At 34.5% G+C, this 14,356-nt stretch overlaps 1 protein-coding gene across 1 annotated transcript in view; it reads right to left on the reverse strand.

Annotated features, from left to right (window-relative positions):
• Nucleotides 1–14,356, reverse strand: part of CERS6 (ceramide synthase 6) — a 272,206-nt gene that overhangs the window by 119,263 nt on the left and 138,587 nt on the right. The window contains exon 4 of the mRNA XM_011358174.2: nucleotides 4,566–4,623. Within this exon, the coding sequence (XP_011356476.1) occupies nucleotides 4,566–4,623 (58 nt within the window). The remainder of the gene's footprint in view (nucleotides 1–4,565; nucleotides 4,624–14,356) is intronic.

Raw genomic sequence — 14,356 nt, forward strand, 5'->3', positions numbered from 1 at the left:
ATTTTAATTATATACATGCATGTGTATAAAATGGATTGTAATATAAAATATACCCTACGGTCAAAAAGTTGGAAATACATTAGCTTAACATGCAATTACAAGAAAAAAATATTTACCTAAATTCCAGTTGCACATATATCTATATTGCCTTCCTGTGACACAATTATCTTTTAAGAATAAGTAAATAAATAAAAGAAAAATGTTCTAAGAACTCCATCCAATACAAACTTCCATCTACAAATGAGAAAGAGGTAACAGTAAATGAGAGATAGCTTACTCTATTTTTTAAGGCTTGATATGTGGTTTCATTTTAGGACCTAGAAAAATGTGTTAATTTATATGAGTACATTGTGTAAGTAGGACTTCAGAGCACTTGACATAATTCTGGGTCTTCTTTTCTAAAAGTACTTGTCTCTGCCAATCATATTTATAAGCAAAGAGTCACTTTTGTCCAGCAATTACAGAAACAGACTATTAAGATAGGCTTATCTTTCAACTATTTAAACATTTCCTACTATCCTAGCAATAACTTTACTTAGTTCACTAACATATCTGTAAGGTCAATGCCTTCTAGAGTCTACTTCAATAATCAAAGTTAGTGCTATCAGTAAAGGGAGCTCTAAGCTGGGAAAGCAAACACAATGTATAATGTATGCACCCTGAGCATTATTACATCACTATAAAGGAGGCTCATTCCCTATCTGCAATCGTGAAACTACAGAAAACATTTTGTTGATTTCATATAAATAAACATATGAATACCTCACAGGATGTCTGAAAAATTTGAAAATACAGGGCAAATTATGTTATTACTTGTTATAGAACTATTCATAGGGTGATCGTATAATTTACTACCCAAACTGGGCCGTTTGAGTATAAGAGGAAATTAACCCTAAGACAGCTTGTATGGTCACCCAACTCATGTGGGAAGTCAGCCTGTTTATTGCTCCAAAGATACATTTATACATCAACTATAAGAACTATGACATAATGGAGATTAAGTCAATGCATGATAAGTAAAATGGAAAAAAAAAAGTATGATAGTCCTCTATGCTTCTAAGCATCTTGCATATGAAAACATAATTTCTATGTCACATAGTGTCATATTCCATGATGTATCCTTTGGCTTTGCTCAGAATAGCTGGAATTTTTTTTTTTTTTTTTTACATAAAGCACACATGGCAACCATGACAATGTGCCCCTTAGATCTTGGACTGCTGGGAGTGTAAATGACCCAGAGCCCAACTGCTATGCTCTAAAATCCACAGCTACAATTGCATGAAGGCCATGCCGGGTTACTCCCAGTCAAAGACTGACCACAATATGAATCCTAAAGGCAAGCCCATTTCTGGAAGACAAAGGTCTCCTCTGATGGTCAACTGTGACTCCAGGACTCCCCAGTAGCCTTACTGAACTTTCCTTAGAAAGGCACAGCAGTCTTAGAGCTTTATCCAACTTTCTTTCCTTCTTTTCTCTCTCAGGTTCAGAATTACAATGTGGTCTGAAGGCTCTTCCAACCTCCCTCTAACTCCTTTCTCATTTCCCCTAATCAGTTTCTTGCACATTCAATCTCTTCTTGTCTCCTTCTCTGAGGACCCAGACTAAACACAAACGTTTATTGATATAGACTTGGTTTATACATATTTAAAAACTCTTAACTGCCTTATTTCTAAATACGAAAAATATTTTTAATCTGAGGGCACTTAAATCAGTCATATTCACACACTGAAACTCTAGTATACCTCGAAGAAATATGTATATACTTCCTATAGGATTATGCCAATTTAAATTGGAAAAGTTAATAGCATTTAATAAACCTTCATTATTTGGCTTGAATGTATTTCAATACAGCAGAGAAAACTAAAGCTATTCTTATCCTAGAGATTCACACCTCATAGACTCATCTATAAAATAAGATGTTTATATGATATGCATAACTTTTAAATCTAAAATTCTATGGTTTTTAAAAACTATTTATTAATTTATTTGCTTTTATTTTTTTAAGATTCTCTATCCACAATATGGGTGCAGGATGTTTTATAATTTGTAAATATCTCTTTTCACTAAATCACAGAATTTCAGGGTAGAATGGGTTTTTAAAGGTGCTTAATCCACCCTAGGTGAGATGTATCAGGTTTATCTGACCTAAAGGCAGAAGAAAATTGGGTGGTGCAAGCTGCCCAGTCATATTTCTAACAGCCCATGTAATAATCCATATTTTTGATATTAGAAGTAAGAAGCACCTGTGGCCTCTCACTCTTAAAATTGGCCCACTATCCTAATATTTTATTTTAAAACATTTAGGGCATTACGAAAATCTGAATTACCTTGTTTTGATTATTTCTGATTCTGCCTCCATAAACATTATTTTTTTCCTTCTCTGATCAGATGGGCAAATATATTGTCCATTGCAAGAAAGTTAATAGAAATATATTTTAAACATCCATTAACGTAAGTATTTAAAGTTCTACGAATAGAAAAACGATGACTATATCAGGTCAAGTCAGCTAACTTAACCAAAGAAGGAAGTCATTTGGAAATCATGCTGAGGTTAGCGCAGGCTGGCGAAGTGGAGAAAGTACTAGAATAAGAGACAGCAATGTATGTTTCATTTCGGATTCAGCCTTTAAGAAACTATGTGACCTTTGGAATGCCACCTACCCTCTCAGTGTTTCTGCTTCCTCAGCTGTGAAATAAGAGGGTTGCACAAGATGGCTTATGAAGTCCTCCACAGCTAGTTCAATCACATGGATTCCATGTGTATTTCTTATCACACATTATGACTAACACTAAACTATATAGCTCATTTAATATAGTCTAAGAAATACTCAAAACTGAGTGCTTCTCAGATAATATTAAAGGAAGAAATCCCAAATACAAATAATTCAACACGAAGAACAACATCTAGTTCTCTTTTCATTTTTTAAGCATTTGTTAAAATTAGAGACAATTTGAAAGGAAACTGGTATAGTTTAAGGAAAACCAATTCCCAAGCAAATGTTCTACTGACAGGCCCTTTTATAGTCTTCTATAGAGCCAATGAGGACTGGAGTGTGAAAACTATTCTTGTTTCATTCAGTTAGTTTAGGGACAGATGAAGCAGCCCGAAGTGTCAAAGTGTTTCCTGTTCTAACGACAGATGGTCAGGCTTGTTGTATGAGAGCTAAAAGAGACAATATCCTGCAGGTATAGGGGAAAGGGCAAAAAAGTGCTCCTGGCTTACATTATCTATCCTCACTCACCATCAAAGTCCTCCACCAACAGAACCCAACATGAATTCCAAACCTTGCCCTCAGTTAGCAAGTCGACATTCCCATGAAGCACAACTCTCCCGTGTCAGCCAAAATTCTATCCAAAGCTCTCCTAAGGTTGTGAGCATAAAAGCTCTACAGCCATTCTTTCCATCTTTCCCCTAGAGAAAGTAAGTTTGAAAACTAGAACAACAGTAGGGTTCCAAAATAAGTAGTTTCCACCACATTTATTTACCCTAGTTGAGAATTTCTTCATACTTAGACAGCCTACAGAATGGAGTTCATCCTTTTAAATCTATTCACATGGCCTCTAGGGCATATGATCATATTAAATGAAAAATAAGTGTAAGTTACTAAAGGAAAAGACAACAAGTGAAAAAGAATATTTCCTTTAGGAAAACATGATAATGGGAAACAGGCACTTTTTATAATAGAATTTGCCACAGGCAGAAAATATCTTATAACTCAGACTTTAAAAATAAAAATGTATTTGCAATTTTCACATCAATATTTACATAAAAACTGACGAGTAAGGCATGCCACATGGCATAATGACCTATTTTGGAAAAAGTTTTGAACTAAATAAAGATAACATTGCTATAACTCTTTAAAGGTTAATAACAAAATATTTTTAAAAATAATTTCCCATTTTTTGCCAAAAAAATCACTATTTTTAATATGTGCATGACTATGAGAAGATAAGTCTTCATAAGTCTTGAATTTAAGCAGCCTAACTGTTAGTAGTGACATTAAGCATCAGAATATTCAGGAAGAGGACTATAGCAGCCTCAGAGAATTGCTTTCATAGATAAAGGTGCCTCACTGCGCTTATGCAACAGCAAAAACTCAGCATGAGAAAAACGATCTATGAAAGGAATTAAATTTTCCAGCGGCAGTTGGTGCTACCCTGTTAATAACTATAAAGACACTAAAACATAATTTCTATTGATGAAGACTACAATGATAACACACATTACAACTAATTTTTTTAAGTTGTGGGATCTGTGATTTGGAGACTAACGTCTTTCAAAGCCTCATATGGATTTTATGAGGCTCCTAATGCCCACAAGTAATAAACAACCAACTAGAGTGGTCAGAGGACTGAGCAACATCTTTCACTAGAAAAACAAATTATTTCAAGAGCATTTTAGGTATATTATTTACTATAAAGAATAATCTGCAAAGAAAAATGCACAGACAATTCTTAGGAAGCCTGTTATGATTGTTTAAAATATGACTACTGTCACACATAAAAAATGAGATCTAGGCTTACAGTTACATAAGAATTATATAAAGCAACTTGACAGATCATACCTTTTTCAGGAACCGGACTCCATAGGTAAATACATAAAGGTAAAATGAAAATCTCCACCTGTAGAAGGTTAAAAAAAATTCCATGACATTCAGTTTATATAGTTCACAGCATATTTTGAAATATGTGCATGAAAAAATCCATTATATTTGCCCCCCCAACTCCTACCCCCACCCTTGCCCCAACCAGGGATTAAATTTAATGAGCAATTTCAGTGCTAGCTGAACACATACACAACACTCATGTGCATGGGTTACTGTAAATTTTTAAATAATAATTATATTCACAACTTTCACTTAGTTAATTTACCTATTTGCTTATCTTCTCCTTCCCTATGTGAATTTCCTCTTGTTAATTACTCATGAAGGGATATATTTCAATAATATGGAGGTATGTAAGATAGGGTTGAATTCTGTCTGATTCAGATATTAACTCGACTTAACTGAGGTTCATATTTGTTTTAAAAATAAAAATCTTAATATTTGTCAATCAGACGTTTGTCTTCATCTTTTAACAAATCTTTATCGACATCTTTGTGGATGTCACTAAAGGAACACATTTGAGATCTAAATCATCAACCTGATACAGGACTGTTAATGACAACTTTATACCATTCCAAACTAGCTGTTAGACTTTCACTTTTTTAAATGAGGAAACAATTTTAAGTTCTTTTTCAATTTTAAATGAATGTTTAAGTCTTTCAAAATATGACTTTATTTATACAGATTTTATATAAATCAGTTAGACAGATACCACAATAATAATCTTAGCATATTACTCAATTCCCAATTTTATTTCTTATATTTTGTGACTGTGAATAGCTGTGCCTTTCAAACCTGGCTAGATTTCACTAAATAGCATTCCTCAGGTTACAGTGTTCATGGTACTGTGGGTGACAAGTTATGGATGACCTCAAAGGAGAAAGTGACTAGTCAACTTCAAGCTAGCAGGAAAACTACTCTTTGTGTTTGCAACTCATGTAAAAATTTCAAATAAGGTGGAAAAAAAGGGGTTATTTTAGGAAACAATTCAAGTTACAGACAAAATTTCCTGGAAGAAATTACAGCTACATTTAGGTGGAGGGAGAGCTGAGACCCTGCAGCAGACATAAGTGTCCCTCAGAGTTGTATTCCTGGGCTGAGTGACTCTTCCAACATTCTGAAATTCAAGTCAGAACTGACATTTAGAGAAGAGCTTAGAACTTCAGGGCTGAAAATCTTTAACTAATAATTCATTAAACCAGAATTCAGGAAGAAACAATAAAAACTGATGGAAGCAGTAATGATTCAACAAAAGCTTCCAAATCATGTAAAAAAAGCAATGATTCTAAAACCTCAAACAAAAACTCTCTTGTAAGTAAAGGCACTTCACTAACTGCAGAATCAAAGTCAAGAACTTAAGTTTAATTCCAACTTATCAGTTTTTGGTGGTTGTGGGTGAGAGTGTCTGTGTGTTTCTTTCTGTTTGGACATACAAAATCTAGATCAGAAGCTAAGACCAGGTATGGCTTCAAGGGCATGTAACTTGTATAGTCGCATAAGGTCCCCTGCTTGATTTAACGGTTTGCTGTCACCATCTTGAAATTCTTAATAATTGTTGAACAAGGGGCCCCATAGTTTATTTTACATTGGGCCCTGCAAATTATGTAGCTTGTTCTGGTTAAGACACATAGATTCTCCAAACTTTGGACAAATCTATTAATATCCCTTGACTTCAGTTCCATCTCTGTAATGGAGGGGCGGGTAGGTTTATATTACACTGTGTTTGATATTATACTGTTTTGATATTATACTGGTGACTCAAGGATTTGACAACACAAGTAATCTCCGCTTCTCTCTAGTCCCTCTCACTATCTGTTATATTAATCCAACCTACTCCATGAATTTGCAGTCACTTTTCTGACCCCTGAAGACAACTGAGTCTGTAACTCCTAGATTTAATAATTTATAACAGCTGTTTCAGCTTTAAGATTCTTTTATTAATAGGCTGTGATCATGCAGTTTTTATGTAAAACAAAAATTTTATGGAGGTCATTGGAATTCCTACAATAACTTATGTATCTACATTTTATTTTATCACTAAAATGACCCAGTTTTCAGAAGACATAGGTTCTATTACAGAAACACAGATGTCTCCATCATTTGAATAACAACTTGTGATGAATATTTACAAGAAAGAATTTCTTTCCATAAAATATCTGCAAGAAGCAAAATTTTCAAGCATTTTGCCATATGCAGAAAGTACTTTTTTAAAATTTTGTGTAGATTCATGTAAGTTACAGGTGTATAGCAGCCAGCCCCTGATAGGGCCTTCCCCAACCTCTCACAAAAACATCTATAAAAAGAGAGATAAATAAAGGTGTATGCAACCACAAAAAGGAAGATATAACCTTCAACGTATTACGAGGATCGGAGAAAAACTTTTACAGCAGAAAGAAGAAGAAAATTAGATTTTTAAAATGTAATCAGAGGCAATGAGAAACAAGGTATGGGTCTTGAAGGAAGTATGAAAATCTTTGTATATCTTCCTTACTCCACTTTCTGCTATCTTGCACAGAAATGCAAAAACCTGTTTCAGTCAGAACCCTAGATAGATCTCTGTCATGAATCATGCTTTTTGAGGCAGCAGGAGAATCCCCCCACCCCATCAATTAGTGACTGCTACTTACAAATGATGTAGTACTTAGCATCCTGTGAGTTTTAGTTGCAGAAATGCAGATTTATGGACAAGATGATATGATGGTGTTGCATTCTGGGGATTGGATTCTTATACAATCAGTAACAGAGTAACAGAGAACAGAGAACAAGGCATTGGAGATAGCTACATTAGACGAAACTCTTTTAATTCACTGAGAATCCACCAGAGCCTATAAACATCAACCTGCTACAAGATCAGAGATCTAAAAAAGAAGTTTTATTGGCAAATAGAGGACAGAGAGTGAGGCCAAGAGCAACTCATGCATCTTCTCTGTGAGCAGATCTAGATGGATATTTTCAAACTCAAGAATAATGAGAATAACAGCTAAATGTCAACAGAGGGCTACTAAGAAGTACTGAATAAGCATTTGAAGAAAAGAGCATGGTAAAGATTGAAAGAAAGAACCATTCCCTCCCAAAATGACTTCTTAAAGGAATTTAATATAAATTTTAGAAAAGTATTTGGCATTGTTAACATGATACAAGAAGACATGTCCCTTAAAAATAAAAGTAGAAAGTTATAAATCAGTAAAAGACTATTGGGTAAGATAGAAAGAGATTATAGGTGAAATAAAGAAGCTAAAAATGAAGTGACAGACTTATTATCCATACAGTTGAGGAGGGGGTAAATACATACCAAGTAAAGTTAAATCATCGAGGTAGAAGATAAACACGTACATCAAGCCAGAGAAAAGAACCAATGGATGAAAAAAGACCCTAGATGTGGAGGACCAGAAAAAACAAGTCTAATTATAGTTGTTTTTGAGAAAACACAAATGAAGAACTGAAATAGAAGTAATAATCAGAGACACAATTGAAGGAGAAAAACTGCACCGAGAAGAAAGAAATAAATCGTATTCTAAACAATACACAATTCAAAGCCACACTCTGACAACAATTACGAGACCCAGGGTTAAAATAAAATTTTAAAAAATTTATCAATATTCAGACATGAAAACAAAACAACACATAAATCAAATGAAAATTAGTCATCATTAAAGGAACAAATGTCCAGTTGATCTTAAATTTCTCCTGTGTATTACTAAATTATAGAAGAAAGAGAAGACTCAATCAAAGAAAGCTATTGCCTGCCAAACTGCCTTTCATTTGTAAGGGAATATGAAAAATAGTCTCCCATATTCAAAGGCTCTGAAAATACATTATTCATTAACCTTTGCTAAAAAATTACTTGAGTCATTCCAATCCTCTGAGATATAAATAAAAATTAAGAATTCAAAAAGTATAATTTTAGAATAAAAAGCCCATGGTTAGCAACATAAATAATTGCTCTAAATTTCAATTAAATGCTGTTGTTCTTAAGGGATAATATAAAATATTTAAAAAGAATAATAAAAAAATGAATCTTCAGATTATATTAATGAAAACAGGGAATGAAGAAGGAAAGCATTAAATTTATTCTCATAGGAAAATTTCTAAAGACACTGTTGTTATAACAAATAATGTTCCTTTAAAAACAAAGATGACTCCTGGTTAAAGATGGCAAATCGAATGCATGAATTTACCTTTGTGCCTTTATGAATGTAACACTACTAAGGCAGAAGAGGGATTTTGTTAAGGTAAGCATAAACTCACAAGGACGCAGAAAACAGAAGTGGGACACTCACCCCATTTTGGAGCCAGGGAAGCAGAAGGTGAATGGCAGTCTAGGTAGCAGAAGTAGGAGCTGGATCCTGAGCTGTTGATATAGGATGCTAAGAAGCACCACAGAATCCCCGCAAGACTCCAGATGAGGAACTCACTCTACCGGGTGGGAACTTCTATTGGAAATAGAGGCCTAGGGATTAGCTTGCCCAAGGCCACACTGTTGCTAAGTGCCAAAACCAGGACACAAACCTAACCAATGCAGCACTGAATCTAAAGCCCACTCTCAAATTCCACAGAATTAGAGTGCATGCACTTCCTTTGCCCAGAGAAGTCGATGTGTTCCACTGCATTTGTTTGCATGTGGAAACCTTTTACATCCATCAAACTTGAAAATTAGAATGGAAAGGTAGTATAAAGTATCATCCACTGAATCTAGCTTATTGTTCTTATACAGCAAACTGAAAGGGCTCTTTTTAAAATTCAAGACTAATAAAATGTGCCATAAATGCAGAGAATCAGATAGTTGGGATCTTGCGCCTTGCTGCCAGGTGCCATCCAAATGGCACAGGGATCCTAATTTCTAAAAGAGGCAGAAGCAGGGGTAAACAACCAGTGTAGCTCCCTGAACTCAACTCAGCACACCATTCTAGAAAGAGCAGGGCAGGCATATGGAGCCATTTTATTCACATTTCTAGTGTGCTTCCTCTGGGCCAGGAGCTATTCTAAGCACTTTACAAAGAGAAAGTCACTTATTGAAACTAACCCAACAAGGTTGGTACTATTGTAATTCATTCCCTCCGTCCGTCCCTCTCTCTCTCTCTCTCTCTCTCTCTCTCTCTCTCTCTCTCTCTCTCTCTCTCTCAAGGAAACATGCACAGAGTGGTTTATCAACTTGGTAAAGGTCAGCCAGGACTGGAGACTAGGCAGTTTGGTTCCAGTATTCCAGCTCTTAACCTTTAGGCTATATACACTGCTTCTTCCTGATTTTATACACCTGAAAATTGGTGTTTCTAATGGAGGAAACATTGATGGACACCACATAATAATAGTCCCTGTCCTGGTTATTAGAAACTGGCTGCTTGCAAAACCGGAGACAGAGAAGGACTGCTCTGGTGCTTTTTTTTTTGCCCCCCCACCCCAATACTAGGGCAGTGAAAACAATTTTAAGCTTGTCAGCAAAAGTGCACAGTAATTATCCAGGGGGCCCTTCTCCATCTTACCCACTCATCCTCTCTACCTGCTGAAACACTATCTCTCCTTCAGGATTCATGTCAAATGCTAGCTAGTTACTCCATGAAGCCACCTTTTTTGAATGTTGCAACATTAAAACCACTGTAATTCTCAAGTGATGAGTTCCTTACCTCTTTGTCTCATCTTTGATTACAGCCACAAGCCTCTGACTTGCTTGTGAGTTCCAAGTAGGTAAGACTCAGTCTTATTTATCCTCACATTTCTGATAGCAAACATAATGTTTTATGAAAAATAGCTCCTAAATTGACAACTGAATTTTTACTAACGGTATAAGTGCTCCTTTCATTTACTTACTTTTAAGTTTATTTTAACCAAAATAGTCCGTCAAATAATTTTATCAATTGTTTTCAGGAACTGTGCAAAACATTAACAAAGGGAAAAGACAACAAATACATCTAATGCAATTTTTTAAATAATATAAAATTTGGAATCAGAGACTCAACTCTGGAATGGTCTAAATAATAAAAAACACTGTTATTGAGTGCAAAACCAGGACACATTATTCGAGCCCAAAAAAATTAGTAGTGTGTAGTTCCTCTGATTCTGAAATGGAATTTATTAATTTTGAGACAATTCTCATTTTCGCTGTTCCATCATCCAAACAAAGATTAACTCATTTCTTATCAAATAACATGAAGAGTAATAGGGTTTTTATCTTTTCTTTCATAAAATTTATCATTTAATATAAATCATGCCACTAAATCTTGCAAATTATTACAAATGAAGTAAAACTATAAAGTTAGATGAATAAACAGAATATAATTTGAAATAAATTAGTGTAGACTTATTACATTGACACTTTAAAATATATAAATCCATCCTTTTACCTCTAAGCACAAAGTGGATGAAATTTCTATTTTTCTACTAAAATCTCAGAGCTGATGACTTTAATAAGATATGAACAAAGCTACAATATAAACATATTATACTCATATTTTGTTACTTCTCCAGTCAAGTACAACTGGACTTATAAAAACCCTTCAAAGGAGTTTCTGTATCATATATGACATATTTACTTCCACAAAGTTTTGAAGTGAAGCAACTATAGTTTCAAGCTGGATGGCAAAACTCATCTTTATGAAGTGAACAGTATTTCTACTTACTAGGTTTTCTTTGAGGATCACTGACTTTAAAAAAAAAAAAAAGAAAACAAAACAAAAACAATAACAGCTGGCATTTCTTGAGAACTTACTTTATGCCTGGTACCATCAGAAGAGTTTTACACCTTGTGAGAACCCTACGGGGCAGATGCTACATCATTCCCATTTTACAAATAAGGAGAGAGGATTTAGGTAGCGTGCCTAAAAACACAGTTAGCAAGTGGTGAATTTCGGATTCAAATCTAGGCAAGCTGATTCCAGAGACCATGCTCCTCACTATTAAATGTTGCCTTTTTTTAACACAAAAATTAAAATAAAACTTAATTTTTTTTATAAGTAACAATACTCTCCAGCTCTTTTCCTCATGATATTACACAAAATCAGTGGAATTACTCTGACAGCTGCCATCTCCATTTCAGCTCCTTTTCTACGCTAAGGAAGGAGGGCCAACACGACTTTCTCTGCTGCCTCTTCTTCCTTTCTATGCATGATGTAAAGCGCACACTCAAAGTGAAATGACTTAGCTAGAATCCCATTTAGAGTTGGTGTCATGAATGTATGCTGTTTATCCTAGTGGGAAAACAGCTCACTGAGGGTAAGGATTTGGCCCTATGGGTGTTGTATAACATTAGTATATTTCTGTGCTCATAAATCAGAGGTATCCATCCCCCGTTTTTTATTTCCTCGAACACAAAATTGTTCTGAACAGTTAGGCAGGGACCCCTGGGAGTCCAGCCACACCCTTTTTCTATAGATGAGGACACTGGCTCCAGAGAATTGTGCAACTTTTCTACATTCTCAGGAAACTTGGTGAAAGAAAACAGGTCCCTCCATTTTTCACACCAGGTCTCCTTCATCTATATCCTGTGGCTTTGTGGTCATAAAATAAAAAATGGAAATGGATAATTATACCATAAGTTTCAGAAAATACTCAGTAGATATCTGATATACCACTTAGTCTCTGAGGAGGCAGTACAATGCATATTAGTGTATAGACATGCAATTTCACAAATTAAACTAACACCTACATTTTTTACAAAGTCACAGGTTTTGAACTCTGTTTGTTTGGTTGGTTGGTTGCTTAGGTAGCTGGATTTTTGGTTTGTAGAACAAAACGAGACCCTTCTCTTGTTTTGCTCTTAGTAAGTCTAACAAAACCATCAGGCATCACTGAATCATGCAAATGATACAGACACATACTTTTTTTGTTCCATAGGCTTTTAGCCAAAATGCCTCCCTCCAAAGATTAGTTTTCTTTACTTTTAGGATGCAACATTTTGAAGTGAGGGATAGAAAGACCTGAAGTCTTAGTTAACTAATAGGTTTATCTAAGAAAAAAATTTTAAAGCTATAACATGATTTTTTACAGGTCAGTATTTTTTTCAAGCTGTTACTAGGGCACTAACTTTATTACATGAGTACAATAGAGATGTTCATCATCTAGGGAGAAAAGTAAATTAATTCTAGTTTGAAAACATCCCATATATCTTAAAAAATGATATAGAGGTAAAATGAAAAATTCTTTTGGGAACTCTGATAACCAATCTAAATTTCTGGGATAGCTTTCAAACTTTCATTAGATTAGGAGTCCAAAGAATACTCTATCTAGTGAGAGTAAAAGATGTTACTCTTCCCATGGACCAATTATGCAGACTTGAGCTTTAGCCTCAAAGCAAACATTTCCTGAATTATTTCTGCCTCCATCAATAATTAACTCTGTGACTCCAAATAGTTTTCCACATTTGCTGAAGGCTCAGCTGTTTCTCTGTTTGAGAAGCAACAGACTTAACAATGCAAAGTCACTGAGGTTGGAGGTAGGTCAAACCTGTTCACTTTTCATTCTCAGATCAAATGTGAACTTAATTTGAGCAGAAACAGCCTTCACTAAATCATTGATTCAAAAAACAGACTAAGCACTTATGTAAAATTTGGTAATATGCAAAACAATGCTATGTATCTCATAAATATATATTAACATACATACATGCACATACACATATAAGTAGCATAACAATAAGGAAGGCAATATAAATCCCAAATTCAGGATAGAGATTACCTCTGGAGGATAAAGGAGACAGAGACAGCATATACAGAGAGCTTCAAGTGCATCTGTAATATTTTAGTCCTTTAAAACAGGATTAGAGCTGAGTGTTGTCTTTGTTATATTGTCATTGTTATTTAAAATTTTTTTATTATAAAAAGATAATGTGAATAAGAATTATGCTCACTCAAGTCATACCTAGAAACCACCTAGAAACCATGAATGATTTGTTGTTTTTTTTTTTAATGCCATCGCCCAAGCATCCTTTTCTAAGCATAATTAATTTTACTCTTTTCCTGTCATTATATTCACTCTTTTAAGACTAAATTGCTATTGGAAATGTTTCAGATATTGAATGAGTTTTATACCTAGTTCTAAATCTACTGTGCTCAGTTTCTTAAATTTAACTACTTTGATTTGGATATGGGTTTTTTTAAATGCTTTGTTGATGGGTTCTATTAGCAGTTAAATTATATTCTTCATTGGGATCCAACTTTTTCTCTCCTTGTCTAGCACTCAGCCAGGTAAAATTCAGCATTACTGGTATTTGTTCCTTCTCATCAGTCTATCCAACACCAGTACCAGTCTCCCACAATCTACTCAAAATATATCTGCCAAAAATCAATGTCAAATTACACTTCTTTTAGGTCAGTCTGCCTATAAACTCTCTCTCATTTCTCTGAAAATTCCCTTGAATATAGACTAACCCTATAATTGTGACCTTAAAGTCCATTTATATTCAAGTTTGAATGGCCATGATTTGTGAAAATCAGAAAAAAGTAAAAGAGCATTTTTCAACTAACACTTATCTAGGGTAAAGATAAAAAAAAAAAAAAGGAATAAAACCAAGATTGCTTCCCTGTTGCCAAAAATAAATTTAGTCAATATGACTTTGGAGTATGCACTTGTAAATGTCACAATTCTTGAGTGTGTGGTTCACACAAAAGCAGTCAAATATTTACTATCATCTAGGTCAAACTAATGTTCTATGTCCTTTGAGCATCAAGTGCTTTCACAATAATTTTTTTTTCTTATCTGAAAGCCAACTGAAGACAAAGAGTCATTTGTTCAGCACCGATGCTGCGATTGCACGGGAAAGA

The sequence above is a fragment of the Pteropus vampyrus genome, unplaced genomic scaffold, assembly GCF_000151845.1.
Source record: "Pteropus vampyrus isolate Shadow unplaced genomic scaffold, Pvam_2.0 Scaffold2, whole genome shotgun sequence".
NCBI classification, from domain to species: Eukaryota; Metazoa; Chordata; class Mammalia; order Chiroptera; family Pteropodidae; genus Pteropus; species Pteropus vampyrus.